This window comes from Pterocles gutturalis, unplaced genomic scaffold, assembly GCF_000699245.1.
Source record: "Pterocles gutturalis isolate BGI_N339 unplaced genomic scaffold, ASM69924v1 scaffold34158, whole genome shotgun sequence".
In the NCBI taxonomy this organism is placed as follows: Eukaryota; Metazoa; Chordata; class Aves; order Pterocliformes; family Pteroclidae; genus Pterocles; species Pterocles gutturalis.
Window position 1 is genome coordinate 1 of NW_010119163.1, and position 12,237 is coordinate 12,237.

The 12,237-nt window shown below is 39.9% G+C and overlaps 1 protein-coding gene across 1 annotated transcript in view; it reads right to left on the reverse strand.

The window, feature by feature from the left end:
• Nucleotides 1-2,129: 2,129 nt before the first annotated feature.
• Nucleotides 2,130-12,237, reverse strand: part of LOC104463960 (pro-epidermal growth factor-like) — a gene marked incomplete at its 3' end in the record, with an annotated part of 22,954 nt that continues 12,846 nt past the window's right edge. The window contains exons 5-8 of the mRNA XM_010076490.1: nt 9,856-10,086; nt 8,038-8,240; nt 3,258-3,383; nt 2,130-2,252 (exon numbers count right to left, since the gene is read on the reverse strand). Of these exons, the coding sequence (XP_010074792.1) occupies nt 2,130-2,252; nt 3,258-3,383; nt 8,038-8,240; nt 9,856-10,086 (683 nt within the window). The remainder of the gene's footprint in view (nt 2,253-3,257; nt 3,384-8,037; nt 8,241-9,855; nt 10,087-12,237) is intronic.

Genomic DNA, 12,237 nt, shown 5'->3' on the forward strand with positions numbered 1-12,237 from the left:
CTCCCAATTATAGCAAAGGAGAAAGCCAAAATTGCTGGGTCCTGAAGCCATTATACTGATCAGCTTTAAATTCTGCAAAATCGTATGAAGACATGTTATCAAAACAGAAATAATTTAGAAAACTTTCTTTTTTACATTTCATCAAAAATAGATCAGGTTTTGAAAACTACGAGGAAGTTATACTGAAAGAATAAGTACAAAACATAAAGAGAATAAGGAAAAACTGCTTTCCTACTCGAAGGGTAGCAGGGCTAGAATCAATGAAAACAGGAGATGAACCTTCCGGACACAAAGCTGTGTTCTTTAGTGGCAATTTTTGAAGCTGTAGGAACAAAACCACCTGAGGATCTGGCAGTAGCTTTCCTTTACTTTCCATTAGAGTTGTTGGAGCGCCAACATTTTTTTTAGTATTTCTTTAATGCAATTTCACAGGATATCCTCCTTCAGCTCCTGCATTGCAGTGCTGCATCTTTACCCCAAGCCTAGTGCCACATGGCAACCCTCGCTGGAAGACTGGAACTAACGCAACTTTCCCACAGCTGCTTCTTGGAATCAGCTGCGTACACGGGCTTAAATGGTGCATAGCTGTTGCAAATATTGCTTCTCCAGGGCAACTGCCCTCCGGACTGGATTGTTCTAACCTCTTTAGCGCAGTGAAGAGGGTCAAGAAACTGAGCTTGTGTTTCTTTCTGAATAGAGCTTGTGCCTTTAGATGAAGAGCGTTTTAAAGGACTTGGAGGACAAAGTATCTGAATGTCTGGCCAGCATGTGAGCGTCTCACCTTGCACCTCTCTTTCTGTCTCTCTCAAGTTGCGTAGTTGGTGACATATCTGCCTTGTGATGGAGTAGTTAAGGAGTGCTGCATCTCTAGCCTGTGTTAGAAAAACATTATTTTCTATCTAATTGGAGCCACTGAATATGTAGGTGTACAGTTCAAGCTAGTCATCCAGAGGAGGACTGATTTGCACGGTGTCTAAGAGTTGTTTTTGGACTCTTGGAGGTCTAAACTGGCTGCTAGAGTCTGCTAGACTCTATGGCCACATTTACTCTCTAGTAGTGGCATTTGATATACTCTGGGTCCTGATCCTGCTGTGATCCAGACCAAACTCATTGCTGTGCACTGGCACTTCTGCTTGGGGCATATACCAATGTTTTCCTTCCATGGAAACAAGGTAGAAGGACCCTTGTCTCTGCCTAAGTTTCACTTCATTTTGAAATAGAAAAATTACTGGGAATATCCCAAGACCTCAAAACTTGGATGCATTTCACTTTTTGTGATCTAGACTTACTTTGGAAAGGCTTAATTCATTTGTAGGCTGAATCTACACAGTGCTGCATAAAGGGAGAAAAAAATCCTTCATGTCTGACTCTTACTATGAGTAAAATATGGTCCTTGAAGCTTACTGACAGACATTTTTGCTTTTCCCTCCACTTTTCTGTGTTCTGTGCATTTAGTTAAGTCACATTTATCCAGCTTCAGAGATCTTCCTGCTTTATGTACCTCTGTTATATGGATACATTCTCTCAGGCATACTTCTTATGCACAAGTTAATTGATAAAAGAAAAAAAAAAAACACACAGGTGCAGCAGGTCTCCAGACTAAACAACTTTATGAGTACTTCCATGTGTCTTATTTGTTGTAAACAGATGCACACACATTTAATTTAATTAATTTCATGCACATTAGCAATGCTATCAACCCTGACCTGAAGAGAAAAAAGATGATGCTGCGAGCTGCTCATTCAGAGACTCTGTAAATTCTTATGCAGGATAGCCAGAGTGAGCCAACTTCAGAGACCACATTCAAAAAAATATAACTGCTTATCCACCTGGAATGTGCCACAGAGCCTGACCTGAGCAGAGAGGTCTCTCTGGAGACCTGACTCTATTTTTTTTTTTTTTTTTTTTTTTTGCTCCTGAAGAGGCTCACTCTTGATTACTCACATGTAATCTACACTTCCTTGAACACGACATCTGAATTTGATTCACCCCGTTTAAGCTGATCCTACTTACATAATAAGGGATTGGAGGCGAGCAATGCAACACACAAAACTTTCAGCGGCTCCAGTGTTAAATGAGGACTCTCTCCAATGCGATACTTGAAGTGTTCATGTATTACTGCTACTTACCATGGCACGTTTTCCTATCAGGCAGCAGAACAAAACCTCTTGGGCAGGTGCAGTAATAGGAACCAGGGGTGTTCACACAGCCCAAAGTACAGCCGTGATTCCAGAAGCCACATTCATTGATATCTGCCAAAAGAAGCACTTGCTGTGTTAGAATAACGTCATCAACTGGTGTCAGGGAACTAGATTAATTAGAGAAACAAAGAGTGTTCAAGAAGTACCTCTTTTTCCAATTTGTTTTACAAAAATATGTTGGTTCTAATAAATGGTAAAAGAGCAAGTCTGCAGACCTTATTCAAATAAGCTTTAAAAAACCTACTAGCAAAATCTGCTCAGGTTGCATTTGTCCAGCACAGGTGCCTACAGGACTTTCAACAGTATGCCTTCCCATACAGATTCCAGTGCCAGTTAAATCCTGTGTACACCCAGAAAACTTACATTAGACATTTTCTTCAGACAAAAATTCTTCTAAGAATTTTGGCTCCACCACAACTTAAGTAAAATTCTCAAAACACAGAAGTGATTTAGGAGGTGAAATTCAGAAAGCAATCCTGGTGCATTGCCTGAGAACTGGAGAGCTGCTGCTCAGGCAGGTCTGTAAATCCCATAAGCTAGGAATTTTGATGCCTTTACGTCTTTTCAAATCTGGTCATGTAGCGAAAAAGACACTTCTAAAAGTGACATGTTAAATATTAAGTCAAGTTAGATTTTTATTAAAACAATCCAGATTAAAACATTTAGAAGCATGTTAAGAATTCGTGTCCTTTTTGAAAGTGGAACTTAGGAGAGCCATCTTGTTGCAGGATTTTTCAAGGTCTCACCTTTGGTAATATATCTGTTTTAATTTTAATTTAAAAATTAAATAAGCGTCCATAAGCATGTCTGCTTACCTGAAGCTCATTTAACTACTCAGGCTAAGGCAAATATTTCTCAAAAGAATAGCACCTGTGACACTTTCATAGGTCTCCTTTTAGACTATTTCAAAACCTTAAAGGACACAAAACTGAAATGGCACAAATGGAATTTTTAAGACCTCAATGTTTTTTCATACTCAAGGTATCAGTACAGTAAAAGAACAGAAGAAATTTTTTCATCTGATGGAATAAAGCTGACATGAGATTCACATATTACCTTCACAAAACTGTCTATTTTGACTTAAAATAAAGCCACTCGAACATTTACACCGATGAGTCCTTGAATCTGGCCTGCAGATTCTTCTTCTGCACTTTTCTTTGTTCAAATCACAGGTTACTTTTTCTGGAAAAACAAATATAGTGTAAATGTAATGGAGCTCTTACCATATCAACCTTCAAGGAGAAACTGTTTTGAGCAAAGATGCTCAGTGATGTGTCTTCTTCACAGCTACTTGCTCAATCCAAGGAACTTCTTATTAATAGCAAACAACTTCTATTATTTTCTATTGGTAAAATCAGGACAAAGAGTCACTATAAAAATGAAATACTTGGAAGACTAAGAGGAGGTCTGTGCCAATGATCATTTCTAGCTCCGTGCCAGCACAAGCAGATCTAGAGAGAGCCTGAAGTAGGGGACTGTTTGGTTTGGGCACGTATCTATAATGGCTGTGAAAGGGAAAACCCTATGTAGCAGGCTTCATGTGCCACCAGTCCTGCACAGTACTATGTGTTACCAGGCTCTGTGGAACACTCAGAAAGATGAGAGCAACAGAGAGAGAGCACACAGGTAAAAAGAGAGAGGAGAGAGATAAAAAAGAGAGAGTATACAAAGGCTGGGAGTCATTAGCACAAAGTAGTGCTCAAGTCTCACATTATTTAGCAAAAAAATAGTTGGACAGATCGTAATGACCATACGTTTCATTTGGACAAAAAGTATTATCACGGTCTGGAGAATCTTTGTACTGGAGTGGATCCTGGTTTCTGAGGATGAGAAGTACAAGTGTTATAAATCTGGAACTCAAATTTAAAACTCAGAATGTTTCTGATGTCCAACGAGATGTGCTCAAAGTTTTTCAAATGAAGCAGAAAGAAGTACCCAACAGATCTTCAGAAGCCTTCCCACTTCTCCTGCTTCACAGAAAAATGCAAACGGGTATTCGAGTGTCTTTTTTCATGGGAAGGATTTGCAGACCCTCGTGTCTGTGCTCAGCTATCTTTTAGAGCTGGTTCTTTCACAGATATGCAACACTCATGGTTTTATTTTTGTCTCCCAAACTATTATTTTTGTTTTAATCTTCCTAATCTTCTTCTGGGGTTGCTTGCCCCTCTCCCAAGCTAAGAATAGCTGAACTGCTGCTCCTGGACGTGGGTATGTAGCCACCCACACACAATGCTGTCTTTGCCCTGTGCTAGCTGCATAACGTTTAAGAAATCATGGGCTTGTACAGGCAAATAAATTTGCATGTGAACAATTTTCTTGTATTATTTCTAATTCACCCTCTAAATTCCAAGAGATGGAAAGGAGCACATATTAAAGTTTGACATTTAGTCTTCTGCTAGCCACAACAGAGAAAATGCTGGCCATGACAGATCACATCTTTAAAAGAATGAAATGATGTCTCAGACAGACACTTCAGCTTGGCTGAAATCATCAACATTGCATCCATTTGCATCAAACGGATTAATTCTTCTCTAACAAAAGTTGTATCACTAGATGAAAAGTGATGAATGGATGACTAGATGAATATTATCTTTGTTAGCAAGCATGTTAGCTTTTGAGAGACTTCAATTTTACATAGTTATGGCTGAGCCTCTCTTTTGTAGAACTAGTTTTGGATTGGCCCCTTCATCTTTGTGCCTACTGCAACTGAATCAGGCACATAGAGCAGTGGCATGTCTAATCTTCAAATACAGAACTCATTAGAATGACAAAAGTACAAGTACATGCAGTCACAAACCAATATAGAACAGAAACAAGACCACATTCAAGACTGCATCTTATGCTTATCGCTGGTGCTAGTTTTTTGCCCCTTGCTTGTACCATTATTGGTCTAATGAGACCTAAGACACTCAGGAATAGCAGAAGAAATCACAGTAGCAATAATTTTGCTATCTTGGCAATCTCAAGAAGATATCCTTTTTTAATGAAATAATCATTAGAATTCAATATCACCAAATCAACAGGGGTAAAAAAAAAATCACATTTCAAAACTTAAAGTGAATGTGACTAAATTATGAATCAGAAAAGTTTTAAAGGTAATATTTTCTGGAAGGAAAACCACTACAAACCATACTTTTTAGTTTGCTTGGGTTTTGGGGGTTTTTCTCCTCCCATCACCTCTCTCATATGGAAACAGATGTTCTCAGATAATAGTCTGATGCTGATATGCCACGCTGGAAGGAAACACAACATAATTCCTCAAAAAAACATCCTAAGTGTACTGAATATCATTAATCTGTCAGAGAAGGTATTTTTTAAAAATTCCAGAGGCAGTCCTTGAGATTTTAAGGTAATTAAGATATTTTATGAGCCATTAATAAAAGTGTGAAGAACATTCCAGCAGGCACCTATAAATACACATACTGCATCAAATCTAGGGTTAGCTGTCAAAGAGTGTTGAGGTAAATTAGAGGCCATCCTTCAGATACTGCTGTACTAAAGTTGTTGTGTGGTGTCATAGCAAACACAGAGCTGAATTAACGCCCTTCTATGTACTTATTGGTCCTGACCAATCCAGTAAAGCCTTCTGAAAGAGAAAGAGAAGAGGGGACATGAGGAATGTAAGTAGTAAAGTAAATAATCCAGTAAAACATCAAATCGTATCAGTTGAGCACTTCTCATCAATTCCCTTTTCATCTGAAGGAACTCGCTGTCTCCTTTAACGAAGGTCCGATAATTCACAGCTGACACTACATGCAACATACAGTTTCTTAGCTTGTACAGAGCATCCAATTAGTCTAGGTATGCTTTTATCTCCAGGTTTCTCTGTTGTAAGATCAGCTATAAATCTCATTTGCACTCCAGGCTCATTAGTCCTCCTTTCATCCCAGTTCTTGCACTGGTTAAGCCAAGCAACATACATGCAAAGTCGAAAAGGTTCATCTGGATTCAGCCTGTTAAGCTTCTTCTACTTCCCAGACATTTTTACAATAAGGTATTTGGAATAAAAAGAATGCCTACTGCTGACGATACTTCCTATCATACAAGAATTTACTAAACATGTTGGAAATACAAGGTATATACTGCAAGGCATTTTTAAAAATTGGTAGTTTATTAATTAATAAAGGTGGGGAAGCCCTCTTTCCAGTGGAAAGACAAACACCGGAAAGCAGCCTATTCTGGTGCAAGAAGTGGAGTTACTCTTCTGAGAGAAGAACAAAAGCTAAGTGCCCCTAGTCAATGAAGAGAGGACATATGGAACACAACCAACAGGCCCTGAGGTTCAAGAGACTACTATCACGAACTACCTTTCTTGGTCATTGTTTCTTCATCTTCACACATATACAGACATGGTGACAGACACCCAAGGAGGCCTCTTGAGACCTTCCAAACCTCATTGTAACAACCCTGAGACATGTGGACATGCCACTGTCTGCACCACAAACGTGTCCTTCCCTAGTTCCTCTGTGTGAGCACACCAAACGCATCAGTTGAAAAAAGTGCTTCTATTTGCCAGGAGGACCGTTGTCCTCAAAGGAAGCACAGAACAGGTATTGTCTCCGAATGGAAGCTCCCTGTGTGTACAAGCATAAGCTTGATTTCCAGGAATACTTTCTCCTCTGCATCTCAACACCTCTTTGTATTGCAAAAAAAACATTTGAAGGAGAAAGTTCCCTTGAAGATTTTGATTTTCCCACTCAGACCAGGCTTCAGGAAGGAGAGATACCATGCTACTAAATAAAGCTGTTGGTTGGCATGAAGAAAGACAAAGCCTATTTTATAGTAGATATTTAGAAATGGGATTGGGATTGGACTAGATGATCTTTCGAGGTCCCTTCCAATCTCTAACATACTGTGATTCTGTGAAACGGTTCAAGATGTATTCACAGTTTCATTTTTGCTCATACAAACAAACACCACTTTATCCTCGTGTCTTTATACTACCTCTACCTCTGAGACCCCATGGCCATCTTCCCTTGGGAGTTCTGCAACCATCCCTTGATACACAAATGCCTCTGTTCTGTTTGCTCAGTTGTTCATATCCAAGCAAAAATGGTGACAACAGCTATTCCATTAAAGCAACAATACCCTGTGTTTGCTTTCCAGAGATCAGAGAGCAGGACCTTACTTCCCCTGGACATGCCCCACTCCCTACTGCCTCAGCAGGAAAGGAGGTCGAGCTGTCTGTCCATAGTCAACTACCTCCATCCATAGTCAACTACCTCCATTGTCTGATCCACAGTGAAAGGCAGTGACATGACCACCTCATACTGTAGGCTGCAAGCAATGTCAATTAAAGAGACCCAAGGCTCTTATTTCATAGTTATTATGGCAACTTCAAGTCTGTCTAAAACAGGCTGACTCTTAATCCAGCCATTTCACAGCAAAGCTGAGACACACACAGTATCACTTGTAGGACACACTATGCATTAAAATCCTTCAGTGCCATAATAATTGGAGGTGTTCACATGCACATTAGAATGAAACTTCCAGAAGGCAGCAGACATTTGATGAAGATAATCTACGTGGAGGATTAAAAAAGCTGTATATTTTGTGCATTTAGCAGGAAAGTACAAAAACATCTTTGTCTAAACAAAGGGAATAGGAGAACATCACATTTCTCTGCCTGTGTATTCAGATGAATGAAATGAGCAGTTCATGCTCAGCACACTTCCAGCCTGAGACTCCGGCTGGAGTTACACACACCAAGTTGAAACCTTTTCCTTGGCTTCACTGAGGCCAGGAATTTCACTGAAGAAAATTATTTCTGTGAAAAATCAGGGTATGTGACTTTATTATTCTCCCACATGCAGCTGTGTTACTACAGTTTACTTACCAAAATCCTGAGAATCTGTTCTTGCACCTGGCTGTTTAAAGGGATGTACCACTTTCATCTCCACCGGTGGAAAAAATGATGGCTCCAGGCTAATTGTGACTACAACTTTTCCAGTATACTTGTTGGCTCTCCATATCATACCAGATTTCAACTCTGAATAGTACAGGTGCTCAGCAAAGAGAGATATACCAAGCAATTGATGTCTACAACAAAGAGGAGATAACACAAAACGGCACATTACCTGATTCCTGTGTATTTACTCACTCATACATTTTCTGAGCATCTAGTTCAGTCAAGTTCACTGTAAATAAACTTTCTTTGTATTCTTATATATATATATCTTACATCATCTCACATATATGAGAATCAGATGAGGTGCCAGGGACATTCCCAAATAATCCAGCACCCAGAATCCTGCAGACTTGCAAGAAACAGATGTAAAATGGATAACCTCCATTTCTCAGAGGCTATATGAGCTGTTGTTTGGGACTGACTCAATTGACAGAGAAAGCCTAGGTATCACCACACCTCTGGTGAACCCAGCGACTAAAATGGACACTTGCTTTACTGAAGTATGTAGGTCAGATAAGTTCCCCCCTTTCACAATTTCCAATGCCTGCTCTGATGTTTCTGACTGCCCCAGGAAGTCAGGATGGAGATGAAGAGGTAGGAGTAGGGTGTTCCTAAAATCTGTCTTGCTGCTTCTCCTGTTGCAGGAATTTAGTTTCCATTTGATGGTCAGTCATAGCAGCCAGCAGGAAACACACAAGGGCCCAGTTTTAAATAAGAGGGAAAGCAGAAAATGTACTGAAAGAGGGACTTTTGGCCTCCATTTTCCAGCACATATTCCAGGCAGAAAAAGGAGAATCCGTATCATCCAGGCTCAAGGAGAAAGTGTTGACGCCCTAATGAACACCAGCCAACTTAAGGGAGAAAGGGAAAAGAATAAGGAAAAATCCAGTGAGACAGCTGGTGATGTAGGGAGAAACTAGTTTTGTCTCCATCATATGCAAGTTGTATGCTGCATATTTAAATCAGCAGGCCAGTGAAACCATGCATTTTTCTCATTTTGTGCATATATTATGCATATGCCGATCCAGCCATACTGACACAAACTGCCATAATGTAAGGTAACTTTTTTCCTGAGTAGCTCACTGAAAACATGCCCACCATGGAGTATCTGTTCCACTGCAAAGCGTGAAGGTCAAATATCAAAGGCACCCAAAAGTGCATGGGGCTAGCAGCCCCCCCAGCCGTGCTTAGCCCCAGTCCCGGGGAGGAGAGAGGAACGAGTCTGTTGCCCAGGACAGTTTTCACCCCAATTTGTTGGTGCTTGCTGGAGAGCTGGAGCACAGGGGGTTACCCGAGCCTCCCCACCCAGCAGCTAAGGAGGACAACAGGCTTAGAGGAGGATAGGAAAGACCTGATGTAGCTCAGTCTCTTGAGCACAGCTCAGACACCTGAGCTCACCCACTGTGACCTTGGGCAAATCATTTAATCTCTTTGGTTTTGGCTTCTCTAGCTGCAGAAAAAGGCCACTAATAAACACTCAGAGAGGATTTCCAAGGATTAAGTAGTTATCATTTGCTAAAAGCTTGGAAGATGGAGAGTACTGAGTGGCAGTATTATCCCTACAACAGTGACTTTTCTATCTTCCTAACAGTAGTTTTAGATTTACAGTTACAGGCCACTTGCACTACACTTGACACTCCTTATTGCGTTATGAACTGACAAAATAAAAGGGAGAATGAGGAAGAGAGCTTAACTGCTTTCTCAGGAAATTAGTGTTTTATTTCTGAGAAGCTCAGGAGAACTCACCGGACAGAATTTTTGAGCAAACGAACAGCTCTGCCATCATAGTCGCATGATCCAATATGGGAAATCTCTTTCCCATTGTCATGTTGGATCCAGTAGAGCCTTGTGTCAACCAGATCTAGGGAGATGGCCTTTATGTTTTCTGTGGTTCTTAAAACATTTCTCATATTGCTTCCACTGAGGGACACTCGGTGTATGCTGGAAACTGTACCATCTGAAGACCAAAATAATAGCCTGCAGGCAAGACATGCATGTTAAAAAAAAAAAAAAAACACAAAACAAACAAACAAAAAAAACAACCCACACACACAACCTGCCCCCCCCCCCCCCAAAAAAAACCACCACAAAAAATAAACAAACCCCACATGTGCAAGATCACATCACTGCTACACACTCCTTGCTTTATTACTCCTGTATACAGATTTTTTCAGTCTTACCAAAGTGCTTTCAGAACCAAAACTAATAATAAAGCGAGAGACTTCCTTAATACGTACCCACCTATTTCAGGAAAGACCCTTATACGTCTCCCCTTAACATAGTTCTATTAAGAATTAAAATAATTTTTGACCACAAAGCATTATCTGCTTTACAGAAGCAATATTACCACTGAAATTTGTGGGTTTTTTTACAGTTGTATTCTTATTTTAATAAATATGTTTCTGTGGGAGACTGTAAGGCTCTGTTCAGGAAGCAATGAGACACTAGAAATTTCTCTCATGTAGGTCAAGCAGGAATCAGCCCAGCTTAACCACGAAGCACTATTGTCTGTGTCTCTGCTTTGTTCAGCCACGCAGTCAGAGAAGGAAACTGGAATAACCTCTCAGCTCTGCAGGGAACTCCTGCAAACCTGGGGAAAGGGACATCTTTGAGGCAGATATGCATTGCCCTCTGCCTCTGGGGAGAAATCTATCTCCAGAAACTCTAGCTGAACAGATCACTTAAGTACTTACCTTAAAAATACCATTTCTATTCTTGTTCTTATTTTTTTCTACTTTCCTGTTGGTTATAGCAGCCAGACTCTATCATTAAATTAAGACACTGTGAAAATACAGCTCCAATACTGAAAAGAGTTATGCACTGAAGCTACTTATATGTCAAGTTATTCATGGATCAGAGCCCAGATTTACCAAGGTGACCGAGGTTAACAGCAGTTCTTCCAAAATAGCGAGTTATCCCTCATTCATGTATATTTTATTTTTTAATATTTGAGTTCAGAGTCTTTGTTTGTGTTTGTTATTCCGAGAAGCATCATTATTTTCCCTGTCTCCACAAAACTGCAGAATTTATATGTCCAAAAAATGTAACATAAAGCCAGCTTTACTATGTTTATGCTAATCTTTTGTTAAAGGCCCCCAAATGGATTAGATGTCACTGGCAAGGGACTGTACTAAACCAGTGGGAAGAATCATCCCCTGCCTCGCAGCTTTTCCTCACTGTTCCATAGTCTCCAGTAATCATAGGTTACCAATGTAGGGGTGAAAACCTGTTTCCAGGACAGTCCAATTCTATACTGCCGTTTTTAAACACTTTAATAATACCTACTTGCATTTCTATAGCACCTGTTGTTTAAGAAATGTCACTAGCCTGGAGGTTTGGACAAATGTTAGGATTCACTTTGTACAGATAAGGAAACTAAGAAACAAAGGTGGTTATAGTCTCTATGCACAACTTTTCCAAGTCAGTGTAGGGACGGGATATGGTGTGAACAAACCAGGAACATAGAAGAATGAAGATTAGAAACCAGCTTGAGTAATTCCCAGCCGTTACTGTACTTGCCCTCTATTTTTCCTTTAGTCTTAATCTTTATTTTTCAGCATTTCTAAACACCATTAGAAAATTAAATCAGTCTTACAGCAATAGCTATATTATTACTAGTAAAATAATCCTGACTGCTAATATCCAGATACAACTTTTGAGAAAAAACTCTATTATTAGGGTATCACATTGACTTTCATTCCTTAAGAGCTGCACCCATTTGAAGCAAGACATTGTTCACATCAGATTTAGCTCATGTTTATGCCCGTGCACGTAAACATCGTGGGGTTTTAATTCACTTCATATTAAAAACAGAGCCCTCAGAGTTTTCACACAAGCAAATTGCCAGAGAGCGTTAAAATTATATTAGACTTCTCGGAGTCTACTTTCTTTACAGGTTATTACTGGCTTACCGGCCCTTCTGTAAGCACACAAGTACAGCTTTTATGCATGATGAATCACACCTAGGTGAATATACGCATTTGAGTCTCCCCAAATTTTCACATAAGTTCAGCAAATATATGCCTATGATGCCATTTGTAACATGTGTTTTGATGGCATTTGGCAGTGGGTTTGAGGACTTGTGAATATTCCCAAGATTGGCAAGTACTACATTCAAAAGCAAATCAG